This window comes from Pezoporus flaviventris, unplaced genomic scaffold (assembly GCF_033815535.1).
Source record: "Pezoporus flaviventris isolate CSIRO_AGI_PZ_B2104156 unplaced genomic scaffold, CSIRO_AGI_Pfla_v1 ptg000079l, whole genome shotgun sequence".
Lineage (NCBI taxonomy): Eukaryota > Metazoa > Chordata > Aves > Psittaciformes > Psittacidae > Pezoporus > Pezoporus flaviventris.
The window spans coordinates 2636730-2655161 of NW_026892627.1; the positions used below are offsets into that span (position 1 = coordinate 2636730).

The 18432-nt window shown below is 39.7% G+C and overlaps 1 protein-coding gene across 2 annotated transcripts; it reads left to right on the forward strand.

Annotated features, from left to right (window-relative positions):
• Positions 1 to 364: 364 nt before the first annotated feature.
• On the forward strand, positions 365 to 18074 carry LOC133280134 (meiosis-specific coiled-coil domain-containing protein MEIOC-like). Of its 2 annotated transcripts, XM_061474553.1 has the most exons (8): positions 365 to 684; positions 5773 to 5896; positions 6109 to 6275; positions 10128 to 10229; positions 10785 to 12576; positions 14929 to 15063; positions 15170 to 15350; positions 17709 to 18074. In XM_061474553.1, the coding sequence occupies exons 3-8, from the start codon at positions 6130 to 6132 to the stop codon at positions 17909 to 17911; spliced, it is 2559 nt and encodes an 852-aa protein (XP_061330537.1). In that variant the 5' UTR covers positions 365 to 684; positions 5773 to 5896; positions 6109 to 6129; the 3' UTR covers positions 17912 to 18074. The 2 variants fall into 2 exon arrangements, with proteins under 2 accessions (XP_061330537.1, XP_061330536.1); XM_061474552.1 differs by lacking the exon at positions 5773 to 5896.
• The last annotated feature ends 358 nt before the right edge of the window (positions 18075 to 18432 follow it).

Here is an 18432-nt window from a genome sequence, read left to right on the forward strand (position 1 = left end):
GGAGACAGGCTGAGAGAGCTGGGCTTGTTTAGCCTGGAGAAGATTCTGGGGACAGCTTAGTTTCCGGTGCCTAAAGGGGCCAACAGGAAACTGGAGAGGGGCTTTTGACAAGGGCAGGTAGGGACAGGATAAGGGGGAATGGCTTTAAACTGACAGAGGGGAGATTCATATGAGATCAGAGGAAGATGTTCTTACCTGTGAGGGTGGTGAAGCCCTGGCAGAGGTTGCCCAGAGACACTGTGGCTGCCCCATCCCTGGCAGTGTTCAAGGCTAGGTTGGACAGGGCTTGGCGCAACCTGGTCTGGTGGAAAATGTCCCTGCCTGTCTTTAAGGTCTCTTCCAACTCACACCATTCTGTGATTCTGTGAACATCGATATTCTGCTAATATGTAAGATGTGGGTGGTTGTGGAGGAGGTATGGGTGGTGTGACATGGAGAGATGGTAGGAGGAGCAATGAGGGGTAGATAGAAATGAGTTTCATGTATAAAAAGTACAACTTTGACAGACTTGGTAATTACTGCCTTTTTTTTTTTTTAATTGCTTTTAATTAGGCTAATTCTGTTCTTAAGTATATAAATTTCTGCTTGCACAGCAATGCTGCATACTTCAGAGAAGACAACTTGTGTACTGGTAACACAGACATGGTCAAACAGTGTGTCACCCATGCTCATGCCAAGTCACAGGTGAGTCCAAAAAAGTGAATTTGCTCAGGTAAACAGAGATAAATACTTGTATGATATGTTGGGATTTTCTAATAAAGTCTGTTGAATAACCACATAACAAAAGTCCTCTGCACCTCAAGAGGATGCTGCATTAGAGATGGAGTAGCTTTTACTCTCTGTTTCAGTGGAGGAGAGTAATCCTCTCTTCGTGCAAACCAGCAGTTCCCATTCAGTCTGGCTTTGAGGGCCACTTGTCAAGGGCATTTGTGAGACTTACCGTGGTCTACTGAAGAATAATTCTTGGAACTTACCGTGGCCAAAAAAAAAAAATATCTTTGATTATATTAAATGAATGTATTTAGATGCTAGCATTTAAAACAGACAGAAGAAATGGCCTATTGGCTTATGTTTGTTCTCAATTGTAATTTGGCTATAAACCCCGTATATTGGATAAGCATCTCATAAATGTACTTCTCCCTCCATGCACTGTCTGAGGTGGTGCTTTCTTGTATGATTTTTGACCCAACTCTCCAAGAGAGGTCTAACAGACTTGATTCCATTTTCTCAGAAAAAAAGTTTCCTCATTCTTTGACTGCTGAAAAATAACATTTCCCTTTGCTACTGCAACAAGCATTTTCAAAATTGGATTTAGAAGGAAGTATCCAGTAATCTGCTATTTTTGAGGGTTAGTCCCTGATATTGAGACATATCTGAATAACTGACCTATTTTCTCGTTTGGTTTTAGTTTTCTGCATACCCCTGTCACCTCTTTACTTCTGCCGCTTAGCTTCGCAGGTACCCCAAGAAGGCAATTTATAGAATTCTGACTTACTTACTCTTACCCACTAGTTTCAGAGAATTAATATCAGCACATCCTGCATAAGCTAGCCTTTTTCAGTGTGCTACAAATTAAAATGTCTGTAGGTAAGACCTACTAGAAGTTTTAAGTCAAAAAGCCAGAAGAGTGCTTTTTCTTATGTTTGCTGTATCATGCCAAGAAAAACAAGAAATAAACAGCAAATATTTATCCTGCCAAGAAATCAGAGATGAATGCATTCAGCATAGAAGTAATAATACTGTGCCGTGCTGTATTTATTGTTATGATAGATGTTTATGAAAAGTATCTGTAAGTGATGTTCCGTAGCAGTGAGTTCCTGCAGTTTTTGATGGTAACTGACTGTGAAAAGGCATTCTCCTAATTTAGCTCAGATGCTTTTTGGAAAAAAAAAACCAACTTTGTCAGGACTTCATGTCAGTAAAACTTATTTCTTCTAATTATAAAATGAAGCAAATATTTAGCTCTGATAATATTTTTTTAAGCTTATAATATGTCCTTTCAGAGAATTGTTAAATTTTCTGTAAGCCTTTGTTCTCACCTCCGAACCAGAGAGTGAAGGCCTATTGAATTTTTTTTTCAGTCTATCCCCCCCCAGTGCTGTAGTTCAGCAGTGTACCTCAGATAGACATAATGTCACCACAAACGCTTTGTATAGTTGGCATAGAATCATATAGAATAGCAGAATGGTTTGGTTTGGAAGGGACATTCAAGACCATTTTAGTTTCAACCCCCTGCCATGGGCAGAGACACGTTTCCACTAGACCAGGTTGCTCCAAGCCCTGTCCAAACTGACCTTGAACACTGACAGGGATGGGGCAGCCACAGCTACTCTGGGCGACCTGTGCCAGTGCCTCACCACCCTCACAGGGAAGAACTTCCTCCTCATATCTCATCTCAATCTCCCCTCTGTCTGTTTAAAGCCATTCCCCCTTGTCCTGTCCCTGCGTGCCCTTGGCAAAAGCCCCTCTCCTCTTGCTCTAAGGTCTCCCTGGAGCCTTCTCTTCTCCAGGCTGAACAAGCCCAGCTCTCTCAGCCTGTCTCCATAGCAGAGGTGCTCCAGCTCTTGGAGCATCTTTGTGGCCTCTTCTGGACTCGCTCCAGCAGCTCCACATCTCATGTGTTGGGGCCCCAGAGCTGGACACAGGACTGCAATGAAGGGTCTCACCAGAGCACAGCAGAGGGGGAGAATCCCCTCCTTCAACCTGCTGGTCACGCTGCTGGTGATGCAGCCCAGGACATGGTTGGTTTCTGGTCTGAAAGCGCACACTGCTGGGTCATGGGGAGCTTCTCATCAACCAACCCCCCAGGTCCTTCTCCTCAGGGCTGCTCTCAATCCAGTCTCCCCCAGCCTGTGTTTGTGCTTGGGATTGCCCCAACCCAGCTGCAGGACCTTGCACTTGGCCTTGTTGAACTTCATGCAGTTTGCACTGTCACCCCTCTCCATCCTGTCCAAGTCCCTCTGAATCCCATCCCTTCCCTCCAGCGTGTTTGACTGCACTACACAGCTCGCTATCATTGGTGACTTGCTGAGGGTGCTCAATCCCTCTGTCCATGTCGCTGACAAAGATGTTGAACAGGATCGGGCCCAACACCAACCCCCGAGGAATGCCCATTGTCACTGGTTTTCACTTTGACATTGAGCCATTGACTGTAACTCTTTGAGTGTGGCCAGCCAGCCAGTTCCTTATCCAGTGAGTAATCCACAGTCAAATGCATATCTCTGCATATGTTTAGAGACAAAGATGTGCGGTGTTTTAATGTAGTTGTCTTTCAAAATCCCTAGAACTCCTCTAGTCTGCTTGAGGGTCCTTCACTGCTTTGTCAGCAGCTATTACCATGTCAGAATAGACAGTTACAGCCTTGAATTGTTTCCAGTACTTAGCTGGACAGCATAAGAAACAAAATATTTCCAGTAATGAGAAATAATATTTGAATCTTCTGCTGTCTTCAGAGTGCAGTTAAGTCTTCAGACAGCGGATTTCCAGCAGTCACAGGTCTCTGTCTCCTAGCTGTCCATCTCAAGCAGTGGTAGATAGGCAGAAGTGTGTGTCTCTGGAAAATTTGTCTCCTATCTATGTCTGGAGATACAGTGTGGGCACATTGATGTGTCTGGTTGTCTTCTGTCCTTGGCAGTGCTCAGGACATGACTGCACAAGCTCCTGAGTTCTCTGCTCAGAGTAGTGGCCTTGACTCCCAAGGTCCCCTCAGACCTCAGCTGTTTTGTGTTCTCTGCTGTGCAGGACTCTGTTTCTGGTGCAATTTACTGTTTATCCAGCCCAGTACTAAGATCCGGAGATTGCATCTGCCTTGTCCCGCCTGGCAGCTGTGCTAGTGTGGCACTTGACTGGGGAATGGGAGGATAGTAGGAAGAGGAGCTGTCCTCAAGGTCTTTGTCCATCTACATAGTAACAGCAGATCCTTAGCATGCAGCCTGGGTGAAACAGGAGCGAAGGAACCAGGAATCAAAAGGGCATCAGCGTGTAGTGGGAGCACAGGACTCGCCTTCAGGTACTGTAATACCATCAGTGCCTGATAGCTTTGATACTGTTTAGTTTCATGCATATTTATATTTGAAATGTTAACATTATACCAATGGAGTTTCCATCTTATTTCTTCCCAAATAAATGTTGAAAAAGTTTCTAAATACAAAGAACTGTGTAAGGCTTTTGGAAACAGTGGATGCTTTTAGTAAATGCTTCTGTTGGCTTACTCCTCAGTTGCGATGATCTGCTTACAGAAGTTAAAAGCCCTCTGCATGCATTAGAAGATAAGATGTGATTTTACAGTGTGTTCAGTTTCGTACAGAGGGAGAGAGTTTAGAACATGCATGTTTGCATTTTACATGAAAGAGCAGAAGCTGTATCTGTTGTGCTTTGGGAGAAAAAAAAGATCCATTGAGATAAACCTCTTCAGGTTTTGGATATGGTAAGTTTTTTGTTGTTTTAGGAGGTAATTCAGTTAAAGCAGCAGCTTTCCCATGATTTGCAGGGTGGAAAGAATGAAGTGAAGCCCTACTGAAGACTGGAGTTGTCATCGCTTGTTTTTTAACTTATTTTTAACTTTTTCTAGTTTTGAGGCAGCATTTAATTCATTCTGAGTGAAACACCTCTGTGCCTCTGTAGTCAGTCCTTTCTCTGTAAAGCCATTAGGTTATTAGTTGTTGTGACTACCTGAAATTCAGTGAAGAATTCTGAAACCAAAGCAACCTGTAGGAGGCAACACAGTTTTATCCCTCTTTCCTTTTACCGTATCTTGTTAGTAGTTCATATGTACAGCCCAGCTAAGGATTCCTCAGTTATTTTGAAATTCTGCATGACTAGATAGAATGATAGACTCCTGTGGTTTGGAAGTGCTGAATGATAAGGTTGTATCTCGGGTACATGAAGTACCTCCTTACCTGATTTAGTCGCGTTGTCCTGCACAGCTCACATTAGCAGTGATTAATGGCTCTGAAAATAAATAAATCCATTAGCTGCAGATCTTATTTTTAATTTATGTGAAAATATTTTCTACTGTAACCAAGGAGCATAATTTATCTCTGTGTTGCTTCTTAATAGACGAAACAAAACCAAGGCTTAGGCATTGTTTTGTGCTTGTTGATACTGCTAAGATGTTGGCCTTGGTCAGACACTTGTATGTGGTTCAGGAGTCATTTGTAGCAGATAATGTGGATACCACCATACTCCTCTGCTGCAGGGTAAGAGCACTGTTGTGTCATTTAGTCTCTGGGCCAGGAAGTTGTTGTTGTTTCTTATTTAATAATGCAGATATTGATGGTGCGTTTTTATGGAATGTTACAGAATATGTGTCTAACCTCCACAGGGTCATAGGAGTCAGTGCCTCCTGACTCAAATTAGATCATAGAATAGTTAGGGTTGGAAAGGTGTTAGGGTTTCAAGTGGGATCTCAAAAACACAGTAGCTTGACCTAACTGGTTCTGCTCTGAGCAGGGATTTAGGCTAGATGATGCCAGAGCTTCCTTCTAACTCAAAGTAGGTTTCTGATACTCAGCGTAAACCTTTGTCAGTCACAGGTTTTGTCATAGCAATGAGATACTGTGTGAGGTGCGGTTCCCCATGTTCTTTAGATTCCGTATTATGTATTCTTTGAATAAATAATTTGTCTTTTCTGGGCCATCACTTAAAGACAGATGGCTTTCCTTGCCCATGTTTTCTCTGTGGAGTTTAGAAGTGTTTCTTTGTGCTAATTGTGGGCACTTTATTGGAATATTTTGTTTTCAGGGATAATTTCTCTTCCCTTTGTTTTCTCAGAAGGGATGTGTATGCCTGTGATAAGTGCATTTCCGGTCATTTAGGCCAGAAGATTCTGAGCTTGTGAACGTGACATGCAGACACCTACAATGTGAAACCTGTAGACAATTTGTGTTATTGTACAGTAAGTAATTTTTTATTATCATTTATTTTTAGCCTACTTTAAGGCAGAGGATGCAGCAATTTTATACTCTATCCTTTTATCATAGCTACATTCCGTTTTCCTGAAAAGTTATGTAGCTCAAGATATAAAAGGAAGGGTTTGCTTTGTTGCATTTACTGCTCATTTATGTAAACATCTGATGTTAAAAATGTTTCTTTGTCTTTTCAACATAGGTAAATAGCAAGAAACAAACAATGGACACTCAATTATTTTCCCCATTATTAGGAGCAATTACTGGTACACCACCTCCGCTAGAATCTTCCCATATGTATAGTAACTGGTCAACATGTGAAGAGGATATTGGATCTAAAACTTCTTTTCAGGACTGCACAAAGAAACGGTATGAGCATTCTTGGTGTAATCTTATGGTGGTGTTCTGGAATACTGATATTATGGAGCAGAGCAAATGGAATCTGGATCTTTTTAGGAATTGATTCTGGGATAACTAGAAACTCAATGAATTTTTTTTTTTGCTCTGTAATAGTTATTATAACGGTTGTGAAAAAGGTAGGGGGTCTGTATGTGTATAGATGTGTATGTTTACATGTAAAAACATTTTAAAATTTGGAAAGAATACTACATTTAGGGAATGAAATGGGAAAATTCCATATGTAATTGAAAACTCCTTAAGGAAAATACTTTCCTTCCATGCCTCCCACCCCTCAGTACCATAGCTCGTTATGATCCTGCTTGATAATATAGAGTGTTTCCTGGAACATGAGCAATGCAGAGAGTGTTAGGCACAGGTCAAGTGTAAGTGGTGCCTCTGCAACTGAAAGCATAAATATACATACCACTACTCTTGAAAATATGCCGGTCTTCTGTCTTCCCTTGATATAATGCACTCAAGTTTGATTTTATATATATAAAAAAAAAAAATCAGTTGCCGTTTTGGATGCTGAATGAATGCAAAGGGTCTTTGTTACTTGAATCATGAAACATTTTTATTCCCCTGGAGTGCTCCACTCTGCCCAGTTCTTTACTGTTGCAGGCACTTCTGATCATCCAGTCTTAATAATGCAGTAGAATTAGTAAAGGTGCAGAGCAGGGCAGTGAGGCTGGACAGGGGTTTGAAAGTTTCTATGTCAGTGGGGAGTAAATAAAACTTCAGTTTTGGTGAGTCAGCTCTGCTGAGGAGTGATTTTTAAAAAATCATGAATGATACAAGGGTTGCAAGGAACAGGGAATGATTATAGAAACTGGGAGGTGCCCACTGAAATAATTGGTTCTCTCCTTCATATTGGTGATTTTATGGCTTGTGCACAGCCATTGAAATTGTAACATTAGAACTATTCCAGCCTTAAAATGTAAACCATGATTTCATATTAGGCTTCCCTCTCTCTTCTTTCCATCTTAATGCCAAGTGCTGGCAACCTAATACTGCTTTTGAGGGGTTGGTTGGTACAGACTGGCACAGCAGCTTTTGACACTGTGGTGATGCTGTTAGCATTGATAGTATCAGTCTCACTGCAGTTTTTTTTATCGCTTGCCTAGTAAGAAAGAGGAAGTCTGATGTGAAGAGAAAGGGGAGTCCACTGCTTCAAAAGATGCTGAAAGGCTACAGTTAAAAAAGATATATACACTACATTTTTTTAAAAAGGTTGTATAGCTTTAGTACTAGCTGTAAGTGTGAAGTTTAAGCTCTGAGTGGCAATCCACTAATAAAAATATACAATCTCTTCTTAAAAGCAGCCTTTAGATTATTGTAGGGTAGCAAATAAAAGGTAGCAAATGCAGTATCTCCCCAGATGAAGACAACACATCTAATGTCTGTCTCAAAGGCTGTGGACTTCTCCTCAGCTTCAGTTCTGAAGTTAATCACAACAGCTGGAACAGCACGCAGATGGGGCAAAGGTACCGTTTCCATTTGCCTGTTGATCTTTCACCTTCTGCAGCCCTCCTCCTCCCACCCTGGAGGGCCTTGGAGGTTGATCCTGGAAGTTTTGGTGAGGAGCTGTAGGTCTTGGTTCATTTGTCCTATTTCTTGTTCTTTGTCTGCAAGAGCAGGCTTCCTTGCTGCCACAGACTTGGTGCCAGGCTGGACGTTTGTGTTCTGTTTGGTATAGTTGTAAGCAATTTGGCATGGCTTTGCCTTTCCTGTGTGCTGGTTATTCATGGATTCTTTTTATGTTGCTCTGCCTTGGTAGGCAGAAAATTCTCTTAAGGAACTAGGAGCTAAAGATTTGATTCCTTGATGATGCAGAACTAAGGGATATTCATGGATTCTTTTTATGTTGCTCTGCCTTGCTAGGCAGAAAATTCTCTTAAGGAACTAGGAGCTAAAGATTTGATTCCTTGATGATGCAGAACTAAGGGATATTACAGCAAGTGTTTTCTGGTACAAACCAGAAAGGATAGTTGCCTATCTTGGGCTTGAGAAAACTGAATGACTGTTACACTGGGATTTTTGGTTTTGAATTCAGTTGTCCTGTGATTGATGGAGGGTAGTTTATTCAGAGACCAGAAGGCAGGAATGTAGTTGACTTCTTTTCCATGTTTTTTTGGTGTATTTCATGGGAAGTATCTTCCTGTCAGGGTATATTGAGATTTTACCTTACAAGATGCTTCCTGACATGTCATATTACCAAGAATTTTCATGTTGCTGGTAGCAAACAGTGCTGGCTTGAGACAAAAGGCAAGGGGAGGTGTTTCTAGTCCCTTGTTTGAACAAGTGATTGCATTAAGAAATAGGATTTGTCAAGTGTTCAGTTTCTCCTGCCTTGAATTGCATTTTAATGTTTCTGGTGCATGTACCAGAAGGAACACACAAACATTTCATCTCACGTCCATCTAGTGTGTAAAATCTGTTTGGGCAATTTTAGACAATGCTGTCCTGTGCTTGTTCTTTCCTAAGATTATCTTTTTCATTTATAGTCGTTCCAGCTTCCTTCTGACCTGTATGTGGTTCTAAAATGGCCAGTGATTTTAATTTCTATGCCACATTGTAAATTGACCTGTCCCTTGCTGAAAATCATCATCTAGATGCAAGCTTTCATATCTGATCTCTATTTGGTTGCAGCAATTGGAAATAAATAGGCCTCCTTACAAAAAATAAGGAAAAAAAAACTTTGCCATCTGACAAAAGCAAAGAAGAGATCTAGTGATCAAGGAGCAGTTATAGTTCTACATTCATAAAACATTTTCAAGAATTCTTGCACTTACGTGTATCCTAAACAAAAACACACACCAAATTCCTTCCAGAAGGAACTGAATGGTCAGAAAGTAAATAATAAGGTCGTTAGGAGTCAAAATGTGGTGAGGTCTTAAAAGCTAGTAAGGCATAACTGTCTAATTTTCACTGTGTCAAGAGATTAACAAGGTGATAGTTGTAGTAGTTTATCCCACATTTTATAGTCGTTAATCAGCAAAATCAGCATGAGTAATTATGAGGTAGCATTAGCAGATGATGTAGTTGTTGGGATAAGCTGACACCAGGGAAGACTGAAAGATCTTCAGGGACAATGAAATGAATCAGCTGAGTGAGAATAGAATGATGAGTGAAATTTATTGGAGCAAAACAATGCATGTTAGAGGGAAGGAGATCTTAATGGTGTGATGTTTTAATTAACTGCTGAGTAAGAGTTAGATGTCATTAAACAGCTCTTTAAAGATCTCATTTTGCACCTTAAGTAAAAGTTGGGCCTGTGTAAGAGTAGTGATGATTGAGCAACTTTGGTATTTATCTGGAATATTTAATACAGTTTTGACCAACTTCTTTCTAAAGGGGGTTAAAAAGTGGTTCAATTTAAATATAACTTAAATGTTTTGAGATTAAAATTACAGTTATTGAATTATGGAAATAGATAATTTAGAATCCCTGAGATTTTGAGAAGATTGATCATATTAATCCTCTGACGGACACACTCAAGATGTGAAGAAATGTCTATAAACTAAGTTATGTTGTTTGAAAAGAGGGAAAAATCTTTTGCTGCTCCTTACTCTTCACATAACAGCTTGAGAAGTGTCTGGTGAAGCAAGAAGTTAGGGAAGTTGTTCTGCTTCATTTAAGCTATAGAATTCATGAGTGCAGGAGGAGATTTCTATATATGTGTCCTGAGATTACATTAAATGCAGAACACTTAGAAGATGCTGCTGAAATAAATCAAAGGTTTAATGCTTTACTTTTCCTTTTGCCTGTTTTGTTAAGGAGAAAAAGACTTTCTAGGCTTTTTTTGGTTTGGTTTTTTTTTAGGGCACCAGTAAACCTTTCTTATTCTGGCAGTGGCCCTGATATGTTTGGGCTAGTGTCAAGCATTTTAGAGGAGCCAAGCAAGCCAGAACCAGTTACAGAATGGTAAGTTTGATCTGAAAGTTCTTATATGTGCGTATGGCCTTTTGTCCTTTATCACACAGATACACATTTTTAATTCTTTCACAGTGTTGAGTAATGAAGGTCTTATAAAACCCCTTGAAATGTAGAGGTGTTCTTCTTTACTGCAGTTGCCATTAAAAAAATAAGGCAACAAACTGTTAGAAATGCAAATTTTCTAGTCTTCTATCAACCTACAGCATTTGGGAGGAGAGGGAAAAATCTCATTTTAACTGGTAGGGTGTTGACTGAATACAGTCAAATCTAAAATATGTAATAAATCTGAATAAACTCTGCAGTTCTCAATATACAGATTATAAACATTAGAGAACAGCATTAGTAGTCAGATTTCACATAGCATGTACTCAGCTACAGCAGGAATACTTCCACAGCTTATGTTTTAGAGGACGGCTGTGTACGATTAGCCACGAATGTAATGGGGGAAACATGCACGTTGAGGGAATGACAGTGATACATGAACTGCTTTAATGTAAGAAATTTCTTAAACTATTACAGGAGGCTTGTTTAACTTTGTTACAGGAATTCTCTTTCAAGATTGTTTCCACCTATGTGGGCATCTGACCTTGGAAGCAACGGTGAATTCTCAGGACTCTCATCTAAGCACTCTGTTGAAAATCAGGATTTTTCAACTGTGATGGGTACACAGAACTGCTGTCAGGAGCACTTGCAGAAGCCACATGATGTGGAGATGTTACACAGAGGTTTGGAAGATCTTCATCTCATACAGTCTTGGCTTTCTCCATCTGGCCCTTGCACTCAGCCTGATAGTATTCTGAAGAACAGTTACCCTGGCAATTCCTCTTCGCAAAATAATAATGCAATTCATCAAGAAGGATTTTCATTTCAAAATGTAGACTATAATCAGCATTTGGGCAGTTACGACCACATAAGGTTAAATGGAGACTATGACAAAAACAGCTCAAATTTTAGCACTTTTTCTTCTCAGAAAAGAGTTAAAGAGGGCACTAGCGTTCAGAAAGAGGTTTGGAAAACTGAAAGAGCAAGAAGCAAAGCTCTGAAAAATTGTACTCAAGAACAAGCTAAGTATTCCCCTGATATTTCTAATCAGCCTGTTGATGACTCTTGGGATCAAGTGTCTCAGGGCAACCACTTGTTTTCTAAAAGATATGGAAACTTTACAGCTGCTCATAAATTACAGTCATCTATTCATCCATCACCATATTTTTTCAATCAACCCCCTAAAGAGAATATTTTTTCTAGAGGAGCTGACAAAACAGCACAGGAAACCCATGTGCAAAATGGTCATCATAGCTTTACTTCGGGGGATGCTCTTAATAATAATGACTGTAAGATCCATATTAGTCCCAAAGAATGCTCTCATAAGGTATCAGAATATGATTTATCTCTAAAAAATGTGATGCAAAATGGGAGTTACTCATCATACCATGGATGTACGTGGCTGGATGGGAAAACAGCTACATCAGATATCCCACGTGGAAAGCAAGTGGTAACAAGTCCGCAATTGTCTTCAGGGGTTTCAGCCATGTCTGTTGGTTATCCCACACATCAGTCTGTAATGCAGTCCTACTACCCACAGATCTTACCTGTCTTCCCTTCAGGGAAGGATGAAAGGTCACAAATATCAAGTGGTGTTTCTAAAAATTTAGGAGTTTCTAATTCCATCTCAGAAAATCCGAAGCAAGTGAAAGCGATTGGACGATTGCAGCACAATTCATTGCCTAATAAGGAGGGGCAATACCACAAATACCCCATTGATTTTCCATCTGACCGGTTAACCCAGCAAAATGCTGTAAGTGAAGACCCTGAAAAATATCACAGATTTCCAAAAAAACAGACCCAAGAAAATAGTAATAAAGATGATAAAAGAGGCAGAAGGAATTGGACTCCTCATTTTGGATATACAACCCCAAATCATCAGCAATTCAATATGTTCCGAAAAAAGCATGAACAGAATGGTGGTAACATGTCAGATTTCATCAATCCTTCTTTTTTTCCTTCTTTCCCATTGATGTCTGATTTTAAACAAAATCCTGGCTTTCCTTCACTTAATTCTCACCTGTTTTCATCAGCAAATAATTTCAGTTTCCCTCCATCACCATTTCCATTCTCAGAACTTGTTGATCTTTTTCATTACGATGACTTGAGCCACTTGTATCCCTTTATCAATGATCTGTTTTGTGGAGAAATAGCTGCACCATACTTTGCCTTTCCAACACCATTTAACAAGTACAGACCTCTGAGAAATCGCAGTGGACCTGCTAATGAGCTTCACATCCGACTGGAGGAGTGTTACGAGCAGTGGAGAGCTTTGGAGAAAGAGAGAAAGAAGGTAAAACACAACTGACCAAACTTCCTGCCGAAGCTGTCAGTCCTTTGGAGGAGGCGAGAATTCTGACATCACGCTGTTAGTTTTAAATAACTAGAACAACATCTGCAGCATCTGCTTTAAATACAGTGCTCGTATTGTTTGGCATGACTGGTTTTAAATTGTGTGTGGCTTTGAGTTTCAGTGTCTGAATCACTTTCCCTTGGAATACAACATTTCTGTGTTTGTGTATCTATTTTTTCTATAGAAATTTATTTCTAAATTTCTATACTTGCTACATGAAATGTAGCAATGTCACTGGCCAAAGCACTCAGTTACTGTTAGCTTGGATGGTTTTTATTAATATGGTCAATAAAAAGTCATTATCTATTTGTTATTAATTCCATAGGCCTTTGCTATGACTCTAGATGATATGATGATATATCATGGCCCTCACTGCCACAAGTGGTTTGTAAAGTACTGGCGGTTTATGGCCCTTAATGCTCTTAAAGGTTCATGTTGCACGGTTTAGTTAGCTGGATTTCTCTTCCTTTCGTGTCCCATAATTGTCTCCAACTAAATCTTTAACTCAAGTATTCTGTACCCAGGCTCTCTGTTTAAGGAGAGAAATTTTTGTGGTATGTTTTAGTTTTTGTTGGTTGTTTTTTTTTGTTGTGTGTTGGTTTGGGTTTTTTCTTTTTTGGGTTTGTGGTGGTTTTTTGTTTTTTTTTTTTGGTTGGTTGGTTTTTTGTTTCGTGGGTTTTTTTTTTTGTTTTGTGGGGTTTTGTTTGGGTTTTGTTTGTTTTGTTTTTGTTGTTGTAGTTTTGTTTGTTTGTTTGTTTGTTTTTCCTGGCAGTGATATAGTAGTGTCTTTCTTGTATTAGACTAACTTGGATCTAGTCCATTCTCAGTGATCCAACTTCAGCCTAGTGTCTACACAGGCTTCCTCAGTCCTTAGGTTTTGTAGTTATAGGCTACACCTGCAGTTAGCTTTAACAGTATAAACTGTTCTCTGTCCCAGCTGCCATAACATGGCTCACATTCCTACAGCCAAAATAATAACTCCTCACAAGGGGCTGACTGCATCCTGACTGCCTGAAAATAATGTGCTTGGGCTGTGTTAATCCCTGCTTGTAGGTACAGTTTTGAAGAATGCTATAGCTCACTTGTACCTATGTGTATGGGAAGGGTCTGTCTTCTGACATTCTCAGACTTCTGATATTCTCACCCTACATTAATTTATTAAAAGTGTTGACAGAGAACTCCCCCCAGTGGGATTTGCATATAAGTCTATATAATCTGTCTAATCAGTCAACCCTTTCAGCTCTCAGAAACCTGTTCAGGGCAACTGCTTTGGAGTTCACAGCAACAGTGAACTTACCTATTAACTTGTATAAATCTCACCTTTCTAGGCATCTCACATTTAAAAAAAACATTGTGAATTGCCTGTGATATTAAATGTGCATAAAGATTAATACTGGAAATTGCTTATTAGTTGTTAAATACCTGAACACCTCGTGTCATACGAATTTATGTTTTTTTCTGAATGTCAGGCTTCTGAGATGAATACAGGTGGAGTCAGCTGGCTCTTCTAATTCATGTTAGGTGAGGGCAGAGACTAAATAATATGGATGTGTCAGTAAACCAAAAAGAAATGAACTTAAGCACATATTTTCAGTATGAACATGGATATAGTATGAATGTGGACTTAACCTTGCCTTGAACTGCAATGTTGTACTACTCTTTCTCTCCTGAGTCTGTTGAACATTAAAAGAAGGTATGAGATAGGGAATCATTAGCTAATTGTGTCTTTTTTACTTCAGGTGTAAGAAGCTCCTGTCTAAAAGTAGGTGATGTTTAGTCACTTCCTGCACTGTATAGTGGTTTGACCAGTTCCTTTTTCAGTGGGGAGTTTAGCAGCTGTGTGACCTTCTCAGAGTTGATACCAGTTTATGTTAAATCTGGCTTAATCCTGATACACTTCAAATACAGCTTATGTTGGTGTGATCACTTGTTTCTTTTGATAATAATCATACTATGTGACATTTGAAAGGCATACCTGGGGTGCTGCAGAAGACTTTTTTTGCCTGTGGTCTGTGTCCGGGATGGATTAAAATAAAGTTGTACAGCTTTGTAAAGCTGCCAGTGAGCATTGTACTCTGAGGTGGAGCTGAATTACAGAAGTATTTTCAGTCTCCTGGCAGCTGGTTGTACATCTAAACAAGTGTTTGGGAGCATTGTTGTGCAGATGCCGTCAGAAGTAAAGATAGGAAGTGCACTTCTAATGTATTTGAAAATTCTAAATGGCCCCAAAATATGGTTTGCAATACTGTAGTAATTTCAAACATGTACAATGGCTATTTATTTCCCTTTCAGACTGAAGCTGACCTTGCAAGAAACTTCCCAGGAAAGCGCATATCAAGCTCAAATACCACTCCCATGTCCCGCCTTCCTGCTAACCCATCACGAGTTGATCGCTTGATCGTTGACCAGTTAAGAGAACAAGCTAGGGTAAGTCTTCTTGAGCTCCAATTCCTGCATTTCTTTTTGTTGTTCCATTTGTTTAATGAAGATTTATATATGTTTAGTGATTTTTGGTGTTTTCAATGTCTGGCAGGTGCTCACCTTAGTAGGAAAGATGGAAAGGCTTCGTGGTACCCCTGTACACAGTAACATATCCACTACATTGAAACACCATATGGAAGCCATTCATGTAACACAGGCGAGGCGTAAGGATGAGATTGTTAGTGCTGCTAATCCACAGAGACAGCGAGCACTGCGTTATAATAATGAGAAAGGTAACTGGTTTCCATTCCTTTGGTTTTAAAAGGTTTTTGCAAGTTTTAATTGTAGAAATAGGCCATTTGAAATACAGGAATTAGAAATAGGCAGCAATTATTGTAACTGCAGCAAAAAAAAAGTGTAAACCTACACCTGTTACTTTTTAAACAACTTTTAAGCTGTTTTTTTGTTCTTTTCTGCTTTTCCATTGGTACTTTAAATACTTTGAAACGTTTTCCTCTTCACTAAGAGCAGTAAAAACTGTCTGGTGATGTCATATAACTAAGTAGTTGTCCTAAAAGTGAAAATGTATGTGTTTTTAACAAGTTGAATTATTTTTTTTTTTAATTAGTGTTACTGCTACTCTTTCTTTTCAGCTTATAAAACACACCAAAAAAAAGTTGCTGCCTTGTTAATTGATTATGTCTAATTACCTAAATCACAAAACCACCAGAAATTGCATTTCGTGAATTCCAGTATCTGCTCAAGTAAAGCCAGAATAATTTGTAGCAGCAATATATACTTATGTGGAAGTAATGCAAAATGAGGACAGTTGCTTTCCCTTTCAACACCACAGTGGGAGTGATAACTTGCTATTCAGTATAGTGATCATACAGCTGATACATATAGGAACTCAGGGTTTGGAGGTAAAGATCGTATTATTTTTAATTCAGAAAATGCCTGTGTCCCGGGGAATTATTTCCAAAGAGGAATGGACATCTCCTGCCTTCTCCCATCCATTTTTTGGATCCTTACTCAGCGCTGTCCTGTATTGTCTTATTTCCTGTTGCTGCCATGATGTGGTGTTCCTTTGGCTTCCAGCAACATGTATGGGATAGTTCTTCCATGTAAGACGGAGAAGATAGACTGTAAAGAGAGTCAATATGTTTTGCTTTCACAAGTTAGGTGTCAATCATGATGTCATATCCTTAAAAATGATAGTCCTAGATGCAAACCAGCTTCTAAAATTACTCCTAAAATTGTGTAACAATGTTAGCCCCAGGCATAAGCCAGGAAACAGGTAGGTGTTAAAAAAAAATAAAATAATTCCTACAAACTGTGTTTTTGATAATGCTTCATAGTAAAGGTGTATGGAAGCATTATTTAAACCATCCTGTATCCTACTTGGAGTTAGAAAAATTGCAATTAGTCATTTACAATTAGTGATAACATCTGCAGTGCAGTTACGTTTCTGAAGAAGAGATGTGCTGCTGTTGTCTAAGTACAATCTAAATCACATGCAGAAAAGCCTTTAGCATGTTTTCTTCACTGTGAAACATGTTTGAGTTCTGCTGTTAGTGCTTATATATCCCAAGTTCAGCAGTGAGCCTTTCCTCACTGTGAGGTTGGGTGGGAATTGGTATCACCACAAGGAAGATAAAGGAGTTAAAAAGGATTGCATTAAGCTTATCTGGCTGGAATTGAGTGGGCAGTTTTACTAACTCTGCTTGTTCAGTAAAAGTGTGCAGCTGCGGGGAACAAAAGCCAACAGGATGCTGGGTTACATCTGCAAAGGCATCTCCAGCAGAGATAAAGATGTTGTTATCCTACTGTACTCAGCGCTCATCAGGCCACATCTGGAAATCTGTGTCATGTTTTGGTCCCTGCTGTACAAAAAAGATGTGAACAGGCTGGAGAGGGTCCAGAGAAGGGTCACAAAGATGATCCAAGGACAAGGCAGCTGTGTGAGGAAGGGCTAAAAGAGATGAGTTTGTTCAGCCTTGAAAAAGAAGGCTCAGAGGAGACCTTATCACTATATTCCAGTATTTAAAGGGTGGCTACAAAGAAGGTGGATACTCCCTTTCGACAAGTGATCACATGGGAAAGACAAGGAGTGATGGGCACAAGTTACTTCTGGGGAGGTATCAGTTGGAAACCAGAGGAAAATTTTTCAGAATGAGAACAATCAGCCCCTGGAATAATCTCCCCAGGGAAGTGGTGGATTCCCTAGTGTTCAATACTTTCTAAGATTTTGCTGGGACAGGGTGCTGGGTGATCTGGTCTAGGTCATGCTTTGCCAAGAAAGGTTGGACCAAATGATCCCTGAGGTCCCTTCCAACTTTGGATCCTACGATTCTATACTTGAAGATAGTGCCCTCTGGTAACATTAATTAAATAGGCTTAATTATTTCATCACAGGTGTGGTGGTTATACCACTGAATTCTGGACACAGTTATGGTTGCTGTTAGTGTGAGATGTTAACAGCTAACTGATGGAATTCAACCAATGCAACACCAGTGTATTTTGTTAGCTGTTTCTTTAGCACACTTTGTGTACCAGTGATGGGTTGAACAAATGTACTAATTTTTAAAATGTATTAATGTTACCAGGCCAGTGTATACGAGCGTAACCTGTAACGTGTTTTTCCATTGTAGATGTTCTGGCTCTGGCAGCTGCCATTAGAGACTTGGCTGCTTCTACACGCAAGGCTCGTACCGCTTTATGGTGTGCACTGCAGATGACCTTGCCAAAAAACTCTTCAAGCAGTCCAGTAAAACCAGAAGTTGTTGAACGGGCATTGCAGGAGCTTTGTCCTCCAAACACAAGCACACAAGAAAAAAAGCAGCACGGAGCATGAAAACAAATGATGCAAAAAAGAAAAACCTGAGGAACCCAAGAGGATTCTGGAATAATAGCTAATAATAATAATAACAACAACAAAAGGGAGGCTGAGGATGGGGAGGTAAGGGCAAAGTGTCCTGCCCAGTACCACAGATGGTGTTTTTGATAAGCTATCAAAAGCTATCAAAAAAAGCGAAAGGGTTACCATTACTGATTAGTGCTGCATTTCTATTACTGTGATTCTGATGTTGAGACACACATCTTGTAATAGTGTTAATGCAATTTTAATATTGCTGGTATTGCAGAGTCTGCTACATAACAATCTTGTTATTAAGATGAGCTAAATAGTAGCGTTTCCTTGTGTGCTTCTCCAAAGCTATGTATCAACTGTGAGTCAAGCCATGACCTGAGAAACTAGAGTGTGGTAGAACTTAATTCTCTTTTTATTAGTTTTGTTTTTTACGTTAATAATACAATTTAGCATACTAAAACAAACAAATCCATTAGAAAGCTGTTTCAGAATTGTTCAGGGTTTTT

Coding starts and splice junctions, on each gene's coding strand:
- LOC133280134 (XM_061474552.1), top strand. CDS start 643: ATGGTCAAACAGTGTGTCACCCATGCTCATGCCAAGTCACAG. Junction 6,276..10,127: donor CAGGACTGCACAAAGAAACG/GTATGAGCATTC, acceptor GTTTTTTTTTAG/GGCACCAGTAAACCTTTCTT. Junction 12,577..14,928: donor TGGAGAAAGAGAGAAAGAAG/GTAAAACACAAC, acceptor TTTCCCTTTCAG/ACTGAAGCTGACCTTGCAAG.